Raw genomic sequence first — 20,072 nt, 5'->3', positions numbered from 1 at the left:
CTTAAAAAATTCGTGCCCATATGATATAAGTTTGGTTTTGAAGGACAAAAGTTAAAAGACCAGTCCATTTGAAGGGCAAATCGTGCAATTTTCAGCTAAATTTTGTCACTACTCAAGAGTCAAGAGCCAAATGTTGGAATTTTAATACTCTGTCAGTGATTAGTTGGTAAACAAGAAAATCAAATATCAACTCCCATCAGCATAATAACAAGTACCCATTTGATTTCTAACCATTCTTGATAAATTTCTTCAATATTTTACTTCAATTTTACATACCAATAAAGGTAATCCTTCAAATTCTTGATTTTTGTCTGTTTTAAGCAAGTGGAGTTATGTTTTTTTATTCGTTATTTGCTCCTAATTGTAGTTCTGATTATAAAAATTTGTTCTTGGTATGTATTATTAGTTGCTACAGCTAAATTTTGTCACTACTTAGAGCCAAAAGTTTTGGAATGTTGATACTCTGTCAGTGATTAGTTGGTGATCAAGAAAATCAAACAGACATTTTTGGATATTTTTTTTTTCAATCTTTTACTCCAATTTTACATACCCCATTAAGGTAATCCTTCAAATTCTTGATTTTTGTTTGTTTTTGTTAAGTGGGGTTATGTTTTTTTATTCATTATTTGATCTTAATTAGTGTTCTGATTATAAGAATTTGTTCTTGCTATGAATTATGACTATTTGCAGTAGCTAGAGGAAAATGGCAGTAGTAAATGAGGATGATCATGAGCAACAAGTTAACCAACCAGAAAAGAAGAAACCAGAGACTGAGGATGAAAAAAGGTCAAATCTTTATTCTATTAAGAATTGATCAGTTCATTTTATTTATGAATTTATGTAAAGAAGTGTGTTTTTTAGCTGGTAATTACTTTCTTTCATGAAACAAGAGACTTAAAAAGGGCAGCCTGGTGCGCTAAGCTCCCGCTACTAGTGGGATCCGGGGAAGGGCCGGACCACAAGGGTCTATTGTACGCACCCTTGTGGTCCAGACCATCCCTGGATCCCGTGCATAGTGGGAGCTTAGTGCGCCGGGCTGTCCTTTTTCGTCTGAGGATGACAAAAGGTCATATCTTTATTCTCTTAAGAATTGACCCAGTTCACTTTATTCATGGACTAATGAGGAAAAAAGTGTTTTAATGAAGTTTTTTAGCTGTTATTCACATTTTGTTCAATGATGACTTGTATGCAGAAGAAAAAAGATTGTTCCTGGAAGTTTGATGAAAGCTGTGGTGAGACCTGGTGGTGGTGAATCAAGACCTGCTGAGGGTAATCAGGTACACTCTTACACTTAAAGGTTTCTGAATTATGTGTTTGTGATGATGATGATGATTCATATTGATGCAAACGTCGATTTCCATGTATTTTAGGTGGGAAAAAATATTGGTTACTTATTTTGTTTTCGATGAATTTGTATAGGTAATATATCATTGTACAATTAGAACGCTGGATGGAGTTACAGTTGAATCTACACGGTCGGAGTTTGGAGGTAGGATTGATACGTGGAACCTTTCATAACTATAGTTCTTACTGGCAAATAACTTTTACTGACAAGCTATTAGTTCTCTATTCTTGTTCGGGGTACAGAATACTGAATTATAGTTTCGTCCACATATAGCTATATGATGACATGATTTATGAATTAAATATATTCCACCCCTACATTTTGATTTTGTCATATAACTTACTTTCTTTCATGGAATGATTGCACTACCTTTTAGTTTAAATCTTTCTTAAATTTACTGAACTTGAACTCTGTAATTTGGAGTATGCCTATCTTGCCTTATTGCATTGAAATATTTGCTCTCTTACATTTTTATTACTCAGGCAAGGGTACCCCAATAAGGCATGTTTTGGGGAAAAGCAAGATCATTTTAGGATTGCTGGAGGGGATTCCAACAATGTTGAAGGGTGAAGTTGCAGTGGTATATCATTTTGAACTTCTAAATTTTAATTTAGTTATTGCGATGCAAATCTGTCTATTTAAAGTCTGTCAAAAGTAAAGAAATCATAGCATTCTATATTTCTCAGCTACATTATCTCAAAATTGTGAAGGGTCCTTTATTTTCTCCAGTAATTTTCTCATTAGTTTCATGACCAGCACAGTCTCCAGCAGTTAAATCTACTTTTTGGTAACCTCTTCAGAATATGACACGTCTCCAATTTTTGGATACTGTTAAAAGGGATAAAATCGATAAAGTTAAATACAATTACTAATTCAACCTGCTTTATATATGCCCCTTAATATGAGCTTGTGAAGTGATTTTTCTTTGTTCTTACATCTTTACATGGATGAAATGAATGATCAGATTTGTAGCTCACTTTTTGTTGGCTAATTTAATCTCAGTTCAAAATGAAACCTGAAATGCACTATGGAGAGAAGGATTGCCCAGTTGCTGTTCCAGATAACTTTCCTAAGGATTCTGAGCTTCATTTTGAGATTGAGTTGATTGAATTCTCCAAAGTGAAGGCAAGAATTCTTCTACATCCTTTTTAGTGCCAATGAAATGAAAGTTGCAATACAGATCAATCTGCTCCCTCTAGTCCCTTGGTTCTTTCTGTCATGTAATCATATGAATTAGTGCCTTCATTGCTTTGTTGGAACTGTATGTCCTGCTACTTTTTCCTGACTATGGCACCTCTGATATCACTTATCTTGTCCCTTGTTTGGTATGATGATGATATAAAATGAGCTTAAATGAGGAGCTAGGGATTCGTATAGCCGACCGCGACTTGATTGGGACTGAGGCGTAGTTGTTGTTTTAGTATGGTACTTCTATCTTTTTTACTGCATCTGATTGTTGCAAATTGCTATTAGAAGAGTGGTGGTATTGCAAAAGGAAATGTTCTACTTAGAAGAAGTAGCAATCATTTAAGGAAGTTTCTATCATTTTAGTTCTTTTCCTATTTTCTAGTTCTTTATAGTTTATTTTGTTATTTTTTTCCCTTTAACAGATCAGTACTAGATTTCCTGAAGTTGTGCGAAAGCTTTTCTCTCAGACCATTGAATTCTTACTTTATTTTCCTCCCTTTTAAACGAAAACTTTTAGGTAGTTCCATTTATGGTAGGATGTATCTCAAGGATTTATCTTTTTCTTTCTCAGGTGATCACTGATGATTTGGGAGTCCTAAAGAAGGTATAAAGCTTGCTGCTTAACAGTTATCCTCACACCCTCAGTAACCTATTTGAACACTTGAGTAAAATGTGTGCGAGTTTGTGCATCTATGTCTTGCACTATCTGGTGTTTTTATTTGGTAATCAGTGTAATAAGAAGAAAGATTGTTAGCTTGCAATTTTCAAGCATATAACACAACAACATGAATGAGAATTTTTATAGCATATGTGGTTTCAAAATGGCATGTTGAACTTAAGTGTATTTGATGTAATAACTAATAAGTGAAATGATTGTTTTGGGATGTTAAACAGGTTATCGAAGAAGGACAAAGCTGGGAAACACCTCGGGAACCTTATGAAGTAAAAGCTTGGTATAGAAACCCTTCTTTCTCCTGAGGCTGCTAGCTCCTATGGATGCTGCATTGGTAGTTGTAAATATGTGAGTCTGTAAGTGTCACAACAAATCCGTATAATCTGAATTATGATTTATTCCAGGATTTCGGCGAAGTCAGGGGATGGCAAAGTGATTCTATCACGGACTCAGGATGAACCATATTTCTTCACATTTGGTAAATCTGAGGTTCGGTAATGATTTCCATAATTTGTTGAAAAATTTTCTATACCTTCTTGATCACAGGTGTTTGCTCCAATATTTAATAGACTAAGCTTATCCCCTTGCAGCCCCCCCCCCCCCCCCCCCCCCCGGTTTTTTCCCTAGATGAAAATTTTATCTGTTACTCCCGACGTCCCAATTTCTGTGACACTCTTTCCTGTTTAGTCAGTCAAAAAACGAACGACACCTTTCTATTTTTAGTAACAATTTAACTTTAAACTTCCCATTTTACCCCTAATGAAATGATTTGCAACCACATTTCTCTATGGCTTGTTTTAGCCCACCAATTTCAAAAGTCTTTCTTTTTTTTTTTTCCCCCCCTTAAATTTTGTGTTAGTCAAACACCATCACATAAATTGGGACGGAGGGAGTACTAGTTTCGGAGATTCATTTAATTGAGTTGGATACCAAGCTCCTTTGTCTTGCTCTCCAAGAACCCAGGGTTTGAATTTCCTTTTATCTTGACTGCAATGTATCTCATCTTGGGTTCTGTTTTCACCAACTCTAGGTACCCAAAGGTCTCGAACTGGGAATATCGACCATGCCACGTGGAGAGAAAGCAGTCATTTATGTTAAAAGCCAATATTATACAGAATCTACTTTAATGCCTGTGGTAGAAGGTGTTGATGAAGTTCATTTTGAGGTGGAACTTGTTCATTTTATTCAGGTAGATGCTGTATATCTTGATTCCGAGAGTGCTTCTTTCTGCAGGACATATTCTTTTATGTTTCTTTCTTAGTATTCTTAATCTTCAGCTTTGATTCACATTATCGTAGATGAAACAAGGTCTTTGCTGTGTTATGTGGACTTTATCTTTGATTTCTAGTGCTATCATTCCACATTCATAAGGATAATGTGAAGATCCGCACAAGCATAAACATATATATGCAACGGCCTCTGTGTCTCACTAAGGTTAAACTAGTATGCTTGAGACCAAAAGAAAGGAACATGCTTCTTCAAAGCACATATTATATCCTGAGGTGTGAATTTGGTTTCTCATATTTGTTTCAGATTTTTGGGCCCCTTTGGTGGTAGTGAATCATTTCTAGAATGGACAAAGTTAATAAGAGAAATATACATAGGGGTCATTGATAAAGAAATGAATCTTGGGCCTAACTCAACCCCAAAAGCTATCTTTTGGGGTTGAGTTAGGCCGAAGGTTAGTTTTTGGGGTTGAGTTAGGCCGAAGGTCCATTTCTTTATCAGTCATATTGAGCAATAATGATCTGAAAATGCTAAAAAAGGATAAATTGGACCTAGAACCATATGGAAAGAAGTCGTCTCGAAGACTTACACATAGCTAAGAACAGAACAATAGAAGCAAAGGAATCCATTGTAGGTGATATCGACTAGTCGGGCTTTAGAATTAGTTGTTATTGTTACACTTACATTAGGTCGATGTTTGTGAGGAGTCTTTTTAGTCTAGTTTGAAACTTATTTATCGCTAGGGGATAAGTGAGGGATTTACGGGACCTCTAGTATTAGAGAACTCCTAATTTTCCGAGTAAGACAAATTATTTAGGAATGGAATGAAATGCGTCGGAATTAAGCGGGAATGAATATACAAATTCATATGGTCCCCGAACTAATTGGATGAAGCATGACTGATCGAATGATTGTCATTTTGAGATATGAGAATGTCAGAAGAAACTTCAAGGGCGTTTTCTATTCATTTGCTTATTATTTTGGGAACCGACTTTTAATTTCAGTACAATTTACAATTTATGGAAGAGCAAAGAAGTTGTCTGCTCGATTTATCTTTCACAGTTCTTGGCCATGAAGAATCTAAATGAGGATATTGTTGACGCAGGTGCGGGACGTGCTTGGAGATGGACGCCTCATAAAACGTCGAATACGTGATGGAAGAGGTACTGTTGAGACTTAAGTTCCAAGCATAATTTTGAGCTTATATACCTCTTCGGCACCTCTCATATCTTAATGGAATAAAGACAATTCAGTTCTACTTTGGTTTTCTAATACTACTTTTATCGGAATCAAATAGTTTATCTGGGTCCTACAATGCGCTGTATTTGTTTTTCATATGGTGATTCATCATGTTCCCGCGTTCACACAGGATTTACTTCCCTAAGTTAACCTCTTTTTTCATGAATTCTTGGTTATTGTTCTCAACTATTAAACTACAGTATTTATGATTGTCATCCTCCACTATTTTAAGAAGCTATAACCCATTTATTTTACTTAATCTGGTTTGGTTATTTGCTCCCTTTGGGGTAAATACAATTGAGTTTGGCATAACCACAAATTTGTTGAATCTCTTAGACCAATAATAATGGTAATGTTCTTAATTAGGCACCAAGGCCATTTTTATATTGGACTATGTTATAGTATTAGCTGCATTCTTGACTAGAAATGATAACTGTTTTGCTTGGTTTCTGTATGAAGGCGACAGTTTGGTATATTTTATTGCACCTGCTTGATAAGCTTTCTTCTCGCTTGTATTTAAGATATTACCTATTGGATGGAGGTGTTAGATGTTCTTGTCATTTCAATGCTGCGTAAACCTATATTTTGTTTGTTCTTTTTGTGTTTTTAGTCATATAGTTGAAGCTTATCTACAATAAGGTTAATATTAACTGAAAAGCTTTCTCACTTCTATGAAATGATCAGGTGAATTTCCTATGGATTGCCCTCTGCAAGACAGTCTACTGCGCGTACACTACAAAGGTTTTCTTCTTAATGAAGAAAAGACGGTGTTCTATGATACAAAAATCGACAACGATGGTCAGCCTTTAGAGTTCAGCTCTGGAGAAGGACTTGTAGGTCACTTGACTTCATAAAGTGTTCTATTCCTTGTTTTTGTTTAATCACTTGACTTCATAAAGTGCTCTATTCCTTGTTTTTGTTTAACTTTTATTTCACCATTGTAAATATAGCTTGCTTATACGGAGAGAAAATGACAAAAATTGTCCCTTATATTTGAGAGTTGGTTCAAAATAATCCTTTAAGTATGCACTTAATAGTTTTGGTCCTTTAAATTTGTCAAAAGCTAACACTTCTAGTCTCCGTCAAATATTTACCAAAGTCTGTCTGATAGATTTGATGGAAATAGTGGGAAAAAATATTTAAGCATAAATACCAAGAAAGTCCCATCAAATCCTAAAATATGCAACACAAAAAACTGCACTAGACACTAAAAAGATACAAAAGTAGCAGAAATTATACCTCAAAAAGTTGCACCAGACTCGAGAAATTAATCAAAAACAGCAGAAACTACAAAAGTTGTACCTCTAAATGTGAGTTCCCGCTAATTTCCTTTTTTTCTTTTTTTTGCATAGTTCGTCAAATCTAACCGACAGAGTTCGGTAACAATTTGATGGAAGATTAAAAGCATTAACTTTTGGCAAACTTAAAGCACAAAAACTGTTCAGTACATACTTAAAGGACTATTCTTTGTAGTTAAACATTCTTTTGGTTTTAACTCTATCAGTTTGTATGATTTTGAGTTCTCCATTCTCTACATCAGGTTCCTCAAGGGTTTGAAATGTCCGTTCGTTTGATGTTGCCTGGCGAGGTATCTCTTGTAACATGCCCACCTGATTATGCCTATGACAAATTTGAAAGGTTAGGAGGTAGAAACCTTAGGCTTGTACTTTTGCCTTTTCTTGGTGCTCCCGGATGACATCTGTTCATCGTAAGCATCTCTTTTCTGATGAGAACTTTCCACTAATAGTAGCATTTTACAATTCATTTTCATTGTCTCAGGCCAGCTAATGTTCCTGAAGGTGCTTATGTGCAATGGGAGATCGAGCTTCTTGACTTTAACACACCGAAGGTAAAGTTACCAATAAAAAATTTGCTGCACTGGTGAAAATTGTCGTTTTCTTGATTTTTCTAGTTCACCGGACTGAATTCTTGTGCTCTCCATGCAAATTACAGGACTGGACTGGTTTCAGTTTCAGAGAAATAATGGATGATGTGGAAAAGATCAAAGGCACGGTATGTATAAAATGAATATGTGCAGAAATTTTGAGCAATACAGATAGTCTGCTACTTTTTAAATGATTATTGACTTTCTACGGTAGATACATGTCTATAGCTTGGAGTATGATTGGTATACGAACACGTTTAATAATCAGGTGCTTTGTCCTATCATTAATATGGATGCTTGGGACTAGGTTTAGTGTCTCAACTGTTAACTTGTTATCTGTCTATATTCATTTTAAGGGAAGTTATTCGCTGCAACATGTTCCTTTTCAGGGTAACAGGCTTTTCAAGGAAGGGAAATTTGAACTTGCCAAAGCAAAATATGACAAGGCAAGTGCTGGCTTCTCTTGTCTTCTCTCTCTCTCTCTCTCTCTCTCTTGCTTGACCGGAAGTTCTGATGTTTTTTTCCTCCAACTTTTGGATTAACTTCAATTGGGATTGCTGCTCAAATTGATTGTTCTGTCCGACTAGCTGAGATCGGAGCTCTATTACATTTTGTTGTCACTTAAAGGATGTCTTAATAATGTGACTTAACTTTTGTCTACTGTTAGTTTCTTAAGTTATTTGTTTCTTGTTAATTATAATCGTCAGAGTTTTAATACTTGCCGATGGTCTATCTGAAACAGCCTCTCTATCCCACAAAAATGGGGGTGAGGTCTGCGTACACCCCACCCTCCTTAGACCCCACTTGTGGGACTATACTGGGTATGTTGTTGTTGTTGTTGTCAGAGTTTTAGTACTTAAGATTTACCTGTTTAATGCTTTTGATTGATTGCCCCTCTCTTACATTGCTTTCTGATCTCTATTTCAAAGCAATCAAGAACCTTGGAATTTGCTTTCTATAAATATCTGTTCAAAATTGAAGATGTTGCTAGCTATTGAATCTTCAAACTACACATTTATGAGAAACCAGGGTTCCATAAAGTTAGATTTTCCATTTTATGTGGCGTCTCTATTTGGACCGATGAGGAATTCTAAACTTTAGGGATGAATTTTAAACTCGTATTTTTCTTACAGGTGCTCCGGGAGTTTAATCATGTTCATCCCCAAGATGACGAGGAGGGAAAGGAATTTGCAAACACCAGGGTAATTTTGTTTACAGAACAGATTATATTATTTTTTTTCAGAAAAAGAGGAAAATTTTGCTTTCATTACAATCTAAATGATTAGTTATATTTCTTTTCTGTCAATTTTCGACATCCTAAAGGCTTTTTTTTTTTTCCTTTCCATTGTGAATTTACACAGAATTTGTTGCATCTCAATGTTGCTGCCTGCTTACTGAAATTGGGAGAGCATAAGAAGTCAATTGAGGCGTGCAATAAGGTGTCCCTCGAACTTTTCTTTTTCTTTTCCGAATCTAGTTAGACTTGTTTCTGATGGTATTGTGTAGGTGTTAGATGCAAATCCCGTTCATGTGAAAGCTCTCTATCGACGTGGGATGGCCTATATGGCTTCTGGAGATTTTGAAGAAGCAAGAGCTGATTTTAATAAGGTAGTTTCTTCTTGTATTTAGGCTATTAGGGAAAAAAGTACTCGGGTATTTGGAATTTTACAAACAAGGAAGTTGCCATGTTGTCTGCATTGTTCCTTGAATTTGATAGTCCCTCAAACTTTAAAATGCTCTAGGTCTTTCCATGCTTCCACTATCATTTTGTGAGAAACAACGCGTCATAACCTGACCCAGGAGTCCTGCCTTATTTTACGATAGAGTAAAATTTATACTAATAGTAGGTGCTGAAATATTATTCTAAGTTTCACGTGCAATGCTTGTAGATGATAAGCATCGACAAGTCATCTGAGGCAAGTGCGAAGGCAGCTCTTTTGAAACTGAAAAAGGAGGAACAGGTTAGTAGTTGTTTTATGCATAAAATTTTTATCCATTTAAGTTTTCCGACACTAATTTCCAATTATTCGGACGAGCAGGATGTTGAGAGGAAGGTTCGTAGGCAATTTAAGGGACTGTTTGACAAAAGACCTGGTGAGATCTCTGAAGTCGGGACTAATGACAGAGGGGATGACGAGGTTACAGGTGAAAAACTTGAAAAGGATGATCTCGACAATTTAGACGACCATGAAGAGAGAACTCATCAGACCACAGCGCCTCCACCTCGCTCAGGTATTTTGTCCCAATTGAGAAAGCTTTTCACATCTGTTGGCCTGAACAGATGCACCATATTGTGAGGAGATTCAAAACCACGAAATATCCTGCAATGATCTCGCAACATCGTTTTGGTTCTGCTCAACCATTAGGTGGTTTACAGTCAATCTCTCCAAAAAGAGAAACATAGAAGGTGATTGTTCACTGTGACAACACAATAAATTGATGAAGATGAGAAAACAGAAGAACAGAAAACTTCTATCTTTAACATAGATGATGTTGCTGTAGTTGTTCGTAGATATTATGGAGTTATTGATCCTGATAATGGGATTTTCTTTTCTACCTATTAGCCCAGAGCAACAGAAATCTCTAAATTATAGCTTTGTGGAGGATACTCAATGACTAATCTGAATCATTTCAACTTCTAATTTACTAAAGTACAGTCAAACCTCTATAACGGCGGCATCTGTTCGACTATTTTTTTGCTGCCGTAGGAAATGCTATTATAGAGAACATATAGTATAACATAACATAAAAAATTGATTCTAAAGAAAACTTGGCCGTTAAAGTGTAATGTTGTTATAGGGAAAGACTGTCATTGGGAGGTTTAACCGTAATCTTAATTGCCCAAAAGGCCAAGAAGTGTCTGTATGTGCATGAAAGAGTTCAACTTTTAACTAATGGACTGATGCTTCATTCATTTTTTAAGTGCTCTTATGAAGTCCATTTTCCTAATGTGCTCTTGTCTTTCAGTTCGTATGTGGAGGATAGTCATCTTGATGATTTGATTGTTTTATTCCGAGATTGTTATACCCTTGAATCCATTATGAAGGGTGTGCCCTAACTGTCAATGAAGTGGAAGAGATTCACGAGATCTCAGGTTTAAAATCTCAATGGTGGCAAAACACTAAGGGGTCGTTTGGTTTAAGGTATAAGGTGGGTTATCCCAGCACTAATTTTTATATCATGTTTGGTATAAGGTATAAATTAGTGCTGGGATAAATTTATACCTTGTACTAAACATGATATAAAAATTAGTGCTGGGATAACCCAGCTTATACCTCCTTAACCCACTTATACTGGGATTATTTTATACTATCTTTTAGATGGTATAAAATAATTCCAATAGATGGGATAAATTAGTCCCGGGATTGTAATCCCGAGACTAATGAGTCCTTAAACCAAACGACCCCTAAGGGATTGTTTGATCGGTGGAATAAGGGATAACAATTACGGAATAAAATGCGGGATTATTTTATCCTATGTTTGGTTATGGGTATCGATTAGTCTTGGGAATCATTTTATACTAAAATGGTGGGATTAGCTATCCCATATAGAAGGTGGGATAGTTAATCCCACGGGATATCTTAATCTATTCCATCCTTGTGATTTCGTCTCATCTATCCTGATAGAGTTATCTTGGTGAAAGATAGCACATATCCCAATAAAATCGGTTGAGATGTGCACAAATTGATTCTTAACACAATAACAAAATGTAAGTTCTTTTCAACTCTATAATGGATGGCAACTTCCAAGGTCTAGTGATTCTTGTCCCATATATTAATAAGAGGGCAAAGAATCCACTATGTTATATCCTCATAGAAATTTAAATAAAATTTAGATATCAGAAAGTAGTGCACAGGGATTATCCCAATAAAGGGAAAAGATACTACTGAAATAGGGACAAAGTGCATGGGGATTAACTCATTGGGCAATGGAACAGTACAAAATTTGCCGTCAAGTTTGAAATTTTGAAATATTTTGGGGGCCAGAAAGTTTTTATTTGAATCCAGCATATAAAGCACATAAAACCCCCAATTTTGTCCATTGTATTTGAACAAGTCTATTTTCCAATGATTGGAGAGATAACTTACATATAAGGGTTCATGATAAGATAAGCTTGATAAATTTTTAAAATGTTAGTATTCGTTAAGATTTTATTGGACAAAAATAAAATAAAATGATATATTTTATATTTAGTAAAACGATGACTTTGAACTTCTCACTTTATCCTTAATGCGATGTTTTATAGTTACACAAATATTTATAACTTATTTTAGATCAAAAATTTTAAAAATTTATTTTGTATTATTAAACTTCGTGTACAATCAAAGAGTATTTTTTCTTCATTTTAACAGGAAACATATTCAAAGGAGTATGGAATGGTGGGGGGACCAAAATTCGGTGAAAATAATAGAGTCAAAAGTCGTAGGCGTCAGTTCATATAATAGCAGACCAAACTATTTTATCATATTGCTGGACACTTTGTTCAGCTACTCTTTCCTTTCTTTAAAGATAAGATTCTCCAAGCGTGCGTCTAAAACAACAGTTGGCAGAACACCATACTTTTATGATTTATTTTTATATCTGATATTCGAAATTCACTTATCTGATTAATTCAGATTCACATGACGTAGGGCGCATTAAAGGAACAAGCTCGCCTTACTAGAGGTTTCTCCGTTTATATGACTCGAATTCGAAATTTTTAATTAATGATGCAGGGTGGAGCAGAGGCACAAGGTATTCATCATAAAGAAAAAAATTCGGAAAAGTTAATCATTAGGTTATTTTTTCCATCAGAACAATAAGATGTTTATGCTTTACTAAACTTGTTGAAGAGGTGATGAATCCCTTGTTGAAGAGGTGATGAATCCCTTCCTGAAAAATTATATATTACATACAATGTCAAAATTAACTAAATTATATTTTGTACGCTCTTAATGAAAATTTTAATTCCGCCGCTGATTTAATTCAAATACCTATCACATCCTTAATGGTCCAAACTCCAAGCCATGAACTTCTCGAGGAGCACAAAAAAGCAAAGCAAACTTTGTAAACGATCTAACACTAGTTAGTTCTTTTAGATTTATGGTATAAAAAAGAGTGTTCACTTAGCAATTTGAACATTCCTTAAGAAAATATTAATTCCTAGATAAAAAAAGTTAATTTGACTAAATTTCCACTAATAAAATATGCATTGAAATTTGATCACATAACATTTAATAAGGGCAAATCTGAAAAAATAATAGAGTTTATTCTTTTTTTATTTGACTCAAGAAAAAAAGGCTAAGTGAACGCTCTTTTTTATCGGGAGGGAGTACTAGTTAGTTATATACAAGCCAGCTGTTTCCTCTTAATTTTCATTTAATCTTCTCTTTTATCTCCTTTTTGGCTTATTTCTATTGAATTTACTCGGGCTCCTTTATTTAATTAGTTGTATTTGGTGAGCATTTATCTTTTAGGTTTGGCACCAGCTAATGCCTTGCTCTTCCGAATAAATAAGTCTCGTGATGCTTTATTCATTTCTTTTTTCGAAAACATTTTCAAAATAAAGTAACAAAAGATTGTATAGGTTTGACTTAGAAAAAAAAGATACTTTAATTCTATTTTATGATAGTTACTGGAGGCATTCGTCAAAACACTATCTAAGTAAGATTATTATTTAATATAATTTGTAAAAAATATTTTCCAGCCACTACTTAAAAACCAAAAATATTCTCTTCTCAGAACTATGCTTTATAAAAAATGATAGTCTTTGTACCAAACACTCAATTAAATCACTCCTTTATTCATTTGATTGGCAAAATTTTAATTGGAGGAGAAGGGGGCATAAGTAGATCTACATAAGTTTATTGAAGGTTCATAATCACGAAAGATTATGGTGGATTGATAAGTATTATCGGTCTCTACAATGAATATCTGACGTCAGATGGGATATCAAAAAAATTGAAGGATCAGTAGACATTTCCAACATCGAATAAGAAAAAATTTCTTTTTCTAATGTTTGGTCAATTATAACAACAAGAAAAGAATTAGGTCCTCTTCTAGCTGGCTCAAATTTAATTTAGTGAAGAAAGAAGAGATAGTAGAACTGATAAGTCATGGTTGGTAAAGAATCAAGAACAAAAGATATTTAACGATGTGACAAGTAATATATTTTTGTTCTTACTTACTAGTATATGCTTTTTACAGCTAAGAAGTTTCTCTCAAAATATATGTGACACTAATATTCTTTTTACATTGTCAAGGGTTGTGATTGGACAGATTAAATTCGGCAGAGGAAGTTGAGCTTTTAAATTTATAAGTTCTAAATTAAAAAAAAAAAAAAAAAAAAAGAGAGAGAGAGAGAGAGAAGAAGAAAGTTACTGATTCTTGAATTATGATATATACCAATTAAGTAAATTTTTCTAATACTGATATAAGGTCTGGTGCGCCATAGCTCTGTGTTTTGCCGAAACCGTAATTCGAATGGTAGCTCCGCCCCTGAAATTTTTCGATAGTTAATCAAAGATTTTGAGTTGAATATTTGAATATATATTAAAATATTTTCGGTAGGGAAATATTTTAACCAAGTACATGTTTTTCTAATGTTTGTTCTTACTTGCAAGTACATGTTTTTACAGCTAAGGAGCTTTTTCAAGTTATATGGGACCGTGATATACTTTTGTTGTTACTTAGAAGCATATGTTTTTACAGCTAAGAAGTTTCTCCTCGAGTCTACAACTTACTGATTGTCTTAACAACTTTTCTAGTTTGGCAAATATAAAGAATCTGCCTTCCAGCGAAGGCAACTTTTTTGTTTTTTCATTAATATATATTTCATATCAAACACAAAGTTTTTCAAAAGAGAGTGATTTTTGAAATTTGTGGTTTAAGATCATAAAATTTCTTTGGTTATAGACTAAAATTTATAATCTTAAATATATCATACTTTTTGTATAGGCAGAGAGGTGTTTTAGTCCTTTAATGTTAGTGGGTTCTAAATTAATAATTTATACATATTTAATGAATCTTTAATACAAAAGAGGGTTTGAATAAAAGTTACTAGATGCAGCCGAAATGGTAACCAAAGCGCTAGGTCCGCCCATGTTTATATATAAAAGCTTGTCATTATAGATAAAATAAGAAGTAAATGTTTATTTTTTTTGAAATAAACAAATTGAAAAAAAAAATGCTATTATATCTAGGAGTAAAAACTTACCTCACTAGATGTTTACACCAAATTATATTAATTTATTATGATTATATTATAAATCAAGGTGAGAATGTGTAATTAATTATCTAAAATTGAGTAATCGAAGTGTAATGTAATCATTAGATTGGTGGAAACACTGTGGTTTTACCCTTTCTAAACCCAAAAGAAGACCATTCTCTAAACGTGGTGCAATTAGACGCTAATAAACTATTTGAGACATTATGACTCAAGTACAATTAGATTTGTCCAAAGGTTTTAACAAAGAAAGAAAAGGAGAAAGGGGGATTAATATAATGACTTTAATTAACACCTAAATCTTCTCAATCCACTTTTAACAAAGGCCGGCACAACACTCCGAAGTACTTGTCTTCTTAGTTGCAAGCATATTGCCTATAGGTAGACCCCACCATTTTTTGCATTTATATCATTTCTTTTTTATTTATTTTGTTATTATTATTAATTTTTGTCTAATCCATAACATAATTTGATATTTTTCACTTATCAAGAATTAATTTGATTAATTTCTAGAGTTAAATCAAGATATTATATTTGTTTTATTTAAACTTAATTATTGAAAACTCGAGATGTTTCGGGTCAAATCTCAGAAGAGATAAAATAATCTTAGATGATATCTTTCTACCCGGCTATACCTTAGTAAACAAAGTTATTCGTTACCTGTGCTGATGAGCTTGGGCGGAGCAAGGAGGCTCATCCAAATCTCTTTTACAGGAAAATTGCACTATAAAAGCATGATAAAAAATTATTTGTTATGTATGTATAATAGATGTTGACACATGCTATCTCTAACTACCATTGGCTCAACCATTACTAGTGAAAAATAACATATATTCGATTGGAATAAATCAAAATGCCCGCAAAGTACTGCTCCAAACACTATTATTCATATAAAAGAAAAATATCCATATAATTTAAGGAAAGTCTCAAAATAGTACACATCTTTAGCACCTTGACAACATGTAATCCTTGTTTTTTGCTTGATCATCATCAGCTTCTACAATGGTCCTAATTTCTTTTGCTAACCCAAACTGTTGTAAATTTTTTGGAGCAAGTGGTTAGTACGAATATCCACTAAAGTCTGTTCACCAATTAAATCTTTACGTGACCGACCACGGCAAATTAATAAATGAACCAGGACACATGTACAATTTTTTTCACTCTGTGTAATTATATTTGTTATGAATCCATCCATATCGATAGCAAATGGTACGAATATGGAGAGTCCACAGAATAAATAAACTAACGAATTTTAGTGATCAAAAAGTGACTATCAGTATTTTTCTTCTCTAAAATTAATGTATACCGGTTACTTTTCGACCTCATTTTTTGAAAAATAAAATAGAGTTCACAAATCACTTTTGTACCTTATCTTTGAAAAATAAAATAACGTTTATCGGCTACTTTTATTGTTAGAAAAGAATCACTAACCTAAAGCCGTGACAGTATTCTAAAATTCTACTTGTAAAATTAAAATTTCAAAATAATGGATTTTTTTTAAAATTATAAGGGTTAAGAATTAACTATTAATTGTGAATTTTCTCGTATTTTCGACCATAGCTTTATATTAATTAATATCAGATAATTAGGCCGCTCTTGTTTAATTTGGATCCTACTGTTTATCCAAACAATTTTGTGATTTGCATAAATAAAAACAAGAGAGCTCGATCCTACCGCATTTTTGGTGTAGGGAATAATGATACACAAAGAATGAAGTGCATTTCAAGTTGTAGTTTAGCGATCAATGAAGCGAGATAAAAATTATAGAACACCTTCCAATCTTAGTACACTACTAAAAAAGGGGGCATTTTCGACCTAAAAATTTCGACCACCATTTTGGTCAGAAAAAAATCGACCACAGTTGATCGAAATTTGCAAAATTTATTTTTTATTAAACTTTTTATAGGATTTCGACCACACTGGATCGACTTTTTAACGGGAAAAGTGAATTTCGACCACATGTGGTCGAAATTAATTTTTGTACAAATAATAAATGGGAAAAAACATTTTATACATAATTAAATTATATAAATATAAAATAATTAATTTAAAAAAAAAACTAATTTCGACTACAAGTGGTCGAAATAATTAGGTCAAATTTGATCAAATCTGACTTAATTATTTTCGACCACATGTGATTAAAAATTCAAATAGATCTAGACCCATCGGGTCACTTTCTTTTTATTTTTCTCCTTCTCTCTCTTTCCTTCCTCCCTCCCTCCCTCTCCTCTCTAAGGATAATTTCCAAATTGATAACCAAGGGAAATTGGACAGTTTTGATTGTATAGTTAGACGGCGGGATAGAGACCAATGACAGGGAAATTTGAACAGATAATCAGAAGACCAAAAGGTATTTAAAAAATCCCTAATTTTATCATTCCTCTGTAGTCGAAAATTTGAGCTCAATTTACAATTTTAATCACATGTAATCGAAATTGTGAAAATAAGTTTCTTTTTATATTTAAATATAAATAATGTTTTCGACCATACGTAGTCGAAAAGGTTAAATTTAATTTAATATAAAAATATTTTTTTTGACCACATGTGGTCGAAAAAAAAAATTGACCTACTTGTTAACGACCTACGTGTGTGATCGAAAAATTAATCAAAATAAATATTTTTTCAATCTCGTGTGGTCGAAATTTTTAATTGAAAATTCCTATTTTTTTTTAGTGGTGGTAGTAGATTAAAAAACGTTTAGATAAGCTTATTGGATAGAGCTATCATGAACCACATGCCAGTGAGAGCTATCAATCACTTGCTCAAACTGACTCGAACACTATCAGTAAAAATTGAACCGAAAGAATAATGATATTGCGAGAATAAAATAATAATATCCGATGTCATAAACTAAGCCAACTCAGCAAATATACATAGTATACATCCATGTTTTATGTAATTTTCTATTAGGCCAAGAAATATTTTATACAACACAAGTCCCCAACAGCTCCTCTAGATTGACATATACACCATTTTTTCAAAAAGTATCAATAAAAATATGTACTCGAAACAAGCACCCATAATATGTGACAACTACTACCCACCAACACTAGTCTAGTACACCCTACTTACACTCTACTTTTCCAAAACCAACTCTTTTATTACTCAAATCAAATTCTACCCATAAATTTTGTTGATGAAAATTACCAATAATATTACTTGCCATTCCAAGTGATTCTGATCTTCCAATCCCCACACAATGAACTCCTCCACCTACATCATCCAACACTTTGTCTTTATTTATCAAGACTTCCACTCCTTTTTCAAATTCTAGTGTCATATCGCCTATCAATCGTCCAACCTGTACAGAATTTACAGCATCAAAGCACATATCAAGTGATTCACCGTAAACGTACCCCTTCTTCAATTTTGGACCTACTAACCTAACGACTTCATCTCTAACTTTATTATAAGCTTCCTCCACTAGAAAAGTATATTGTGTGCCCGAATCAATCATCGTTTGGCCAGAACCACCAGCGTTTGGTCGAAAAACCCTCTCGGGGATGTTCAATTTTTTCCCACCAATTTTTATCCCTACCATGCCAATAGTGTAAGCTAGGGGGTCCAAATTGGGCATGCGTTGACTTTGAGGAAAAGTCAAAAGATTAATGTATTGGAACATATGTGAATTGGGATTTTGACCTAGGTAAAATGTGCCACTTGGCAATATTTTCCCTTGCTTACTAGGGACACAATAAGAGAATTTTTGCACCTTAGCTTGCGAGGCAAATGAGAACCTTCCAAGATTCATTCCCAAAATACCCTCGGCGTCACGTGACTCCGTCGCGCAACCAAGGATTAACGGAGGGGTAGTTTGGGAATTCGAGAACGTTATTTTTTCTCGGACAAGATTACCCTCAGCTAAAGTACCATCAGCATAGAAGTAAGAGTAGTGACAAAGACGCTTTTGGTCACACGATGTTGGGAGGGAAAAATCGGGAATTCGTGGTTTACATAACGGGTGGTTACATGGTAGAGCAGAAAAAGAAGAGGACAAAGAAGGATCAAACGTTGTTGGAGGTGTTATTTTACGTGATAATTTTTTGTTACATTGTATCCAAGAAAGTTGACTACCAGTATCTAAAACCATTTGTTGATCCTGTGGAGGTGTCCCTATAGGAAGTGTAACAATTAGAGCCATTGAATATTTGAAATTTGATTTATAGTTCAAAGATGGGATTTTAGTCATGGCTTTAGAAGAAGATAGAGATATAGATTTTAATGAAGAATTTTGAGATAAAGGGGTTGTAGTAATAGGGAAAGAAAGTGATAAGGGTATGTTTTCTTGTTTTTTTTTGGCTATTGATAGATGAAGAAAACTGAGGAACAAAATCAAGAAAGCTTTGTAAGTTTCCATGGAGAATAGAAATTGGTTCACGATTTTGGGATAGGGGATAGTTTGAGTGGAAGGAGGTGTTTGGCTATTTATATGGTTTTTTGTAGGGAGGAAAAAACAAAGGTAAAGAGAAAAATAAGGGAAGAAGAAAAAGGAAAAGGCAAACGCGGTTTTGAGGATAATACTATTTTGAGTTGTTTGCTTGTAAGGTGCTTTCTAATGATCACAATTACCTACTTGTGCAGTACTACTAAATTGTAGTTGAGCCACTAGCTACTTTCTTTTCTTTTTTTCTCTCTTTTTCTTCATATTCTTGTATTCTTTTTTTTTGGGGGGGGGAGGGGCGGGGGGAGAGGACGATTATGGTGTTCATGTTAGTTTTGGCGCATCTCGATTATGTCATTGAATATCTGTTATTTCCCACTGACATATGTATGTCTACTAAGATTTAGAAAGACAAGAAGAAATTACTTAATATTTGTTTTGCCTCAGTTGGAACTGACACTTTATGGTTTGCGTCCTACTTTATTGATCACTTCGCGATAATCTTGGATATCATTCTTCTATTCAATATTTGAAACTAATTCATCTGTATATGTATTGTGTGAGGCTTACTGAAGGAGGAAACGCCTCTATTTGGAGCTTTTTCATAATCAAAGACTCAAATTTTCAAGATTTTTTATTAAGGATTGAAAAATCATGCGTATTTATTTAACCATGTTCCTTGGTTGCAATTACTATTCTCTAGGTTTGTTTTTCTTTCTTAGATTATGTGCATTTTCTCTGCCATGGCCTCTTTTCTTATGAAAATAACCCTTCTACCACCCTATGAGAACCTAAAAAGGTTAAAAAGAAAAAAACAAGAGTTTTTCTATTTTATTTTAAAAAAAAAAAAAACTGGTTCTGTTCTTAGATAATTTCCATTTTCTTTCTTTTTATTCTATGGAAAATTAGTTTTTTTTTTAAACACAATCA

At 33.8% G+C, this 20,072-nt stretch overlaps 2 protein-coding genes across 3 annotated transcripts; one reads left to right on the top strand and one right to left on the bottom strand.

Moving 5' to 3' along the window:
• Positions 1-82: 82 nt before the first annotated feature.
• On the top strand, positions 83-10,208 carry LOC132613934 (peptidyl-prolyl cis-trans isomerase PASTICCINO1). Of its 2 annotated transcripts, XM_060328240.1 has the most exons (22): positions 83-284; positions 407-559; positions 691-786; positions 1,193-1,277; positions 1,420-1,489; positions 1,828-1,925; positions 2,348-2,470; positions 3,105-3,137; positions 3,428-3,486; positions 3,611-3,695; positions 4,237-4,395; positions 5,539-5,596; positions 6,357-6,505; positions 7,213-7,310; positions 7,452-7,521; positions 7,626-7,685; positions 7,947-8,003; positions 8,691-8,759; positions 8,919-8,996; positions 9,064-9,165; positions 9,447-9,518; positions 9,597-10,208. In XM_060328240.1, the coding sequence occupies exons 3-22, from the start codon at positions 704-706 to the stop codon at positions 9,852-9,854; spliced, it is 1,866 nt and encodes a 621-aa protein (XP_060184223.1). In that variant the 5' UTR covers positions 83-284; positions 407-559; positions 691-703; the 3' UTR covers positions 9,855-10,208. The 2 variants fall into 2 exon arrangements, with proteins under 2 accessions (XP_060184223.1, XP_060184222.1); XM_060328239.1 differs by lacking the exon at positions 407-559 and having other exon boundaries at positions 84-284.
• A 7,376-nt stretch (positions 10,209-17,584) lies between these two features.
• Positions 17,585-19,201, bottom strand: LOC132614076 (aspartic proteinase PCS1-like). The gene has a single exon (XM_060328434.1). It carries the CDS (start codon positions 19,116-19,118, stop codon positions 17,826-17,828), a length of 1,293 nt encoding a protein of 430 aa, XP_060184417.1. The 5' UTR covers positions 19,119-19,201; the 3' UTR covers positions 17,585-17,825.
• Between the last annotated feature and the right edge of the window lie 871 nt (positions 19,202-20,072).

The sequence above is a fragment of the Lycium barbarum genome, chromosome 10 (assembly GCF_019175385.1).
Source record: "Lycium barbarum isolate Lr01 chromosome 10, ASM1917538v2, whole genome shotgun sequence".
Taxonomy (NCBI): domain Eukaryota; kingdom Viridiplantae; phylum Streptophyta; class Magnoliopsida; order Solanales; family Solanaceae; genus Lycium; species Lycium barbarum.
This window is presented reverse-complemented; position numbering and strand designations above follow the sequence as displayed.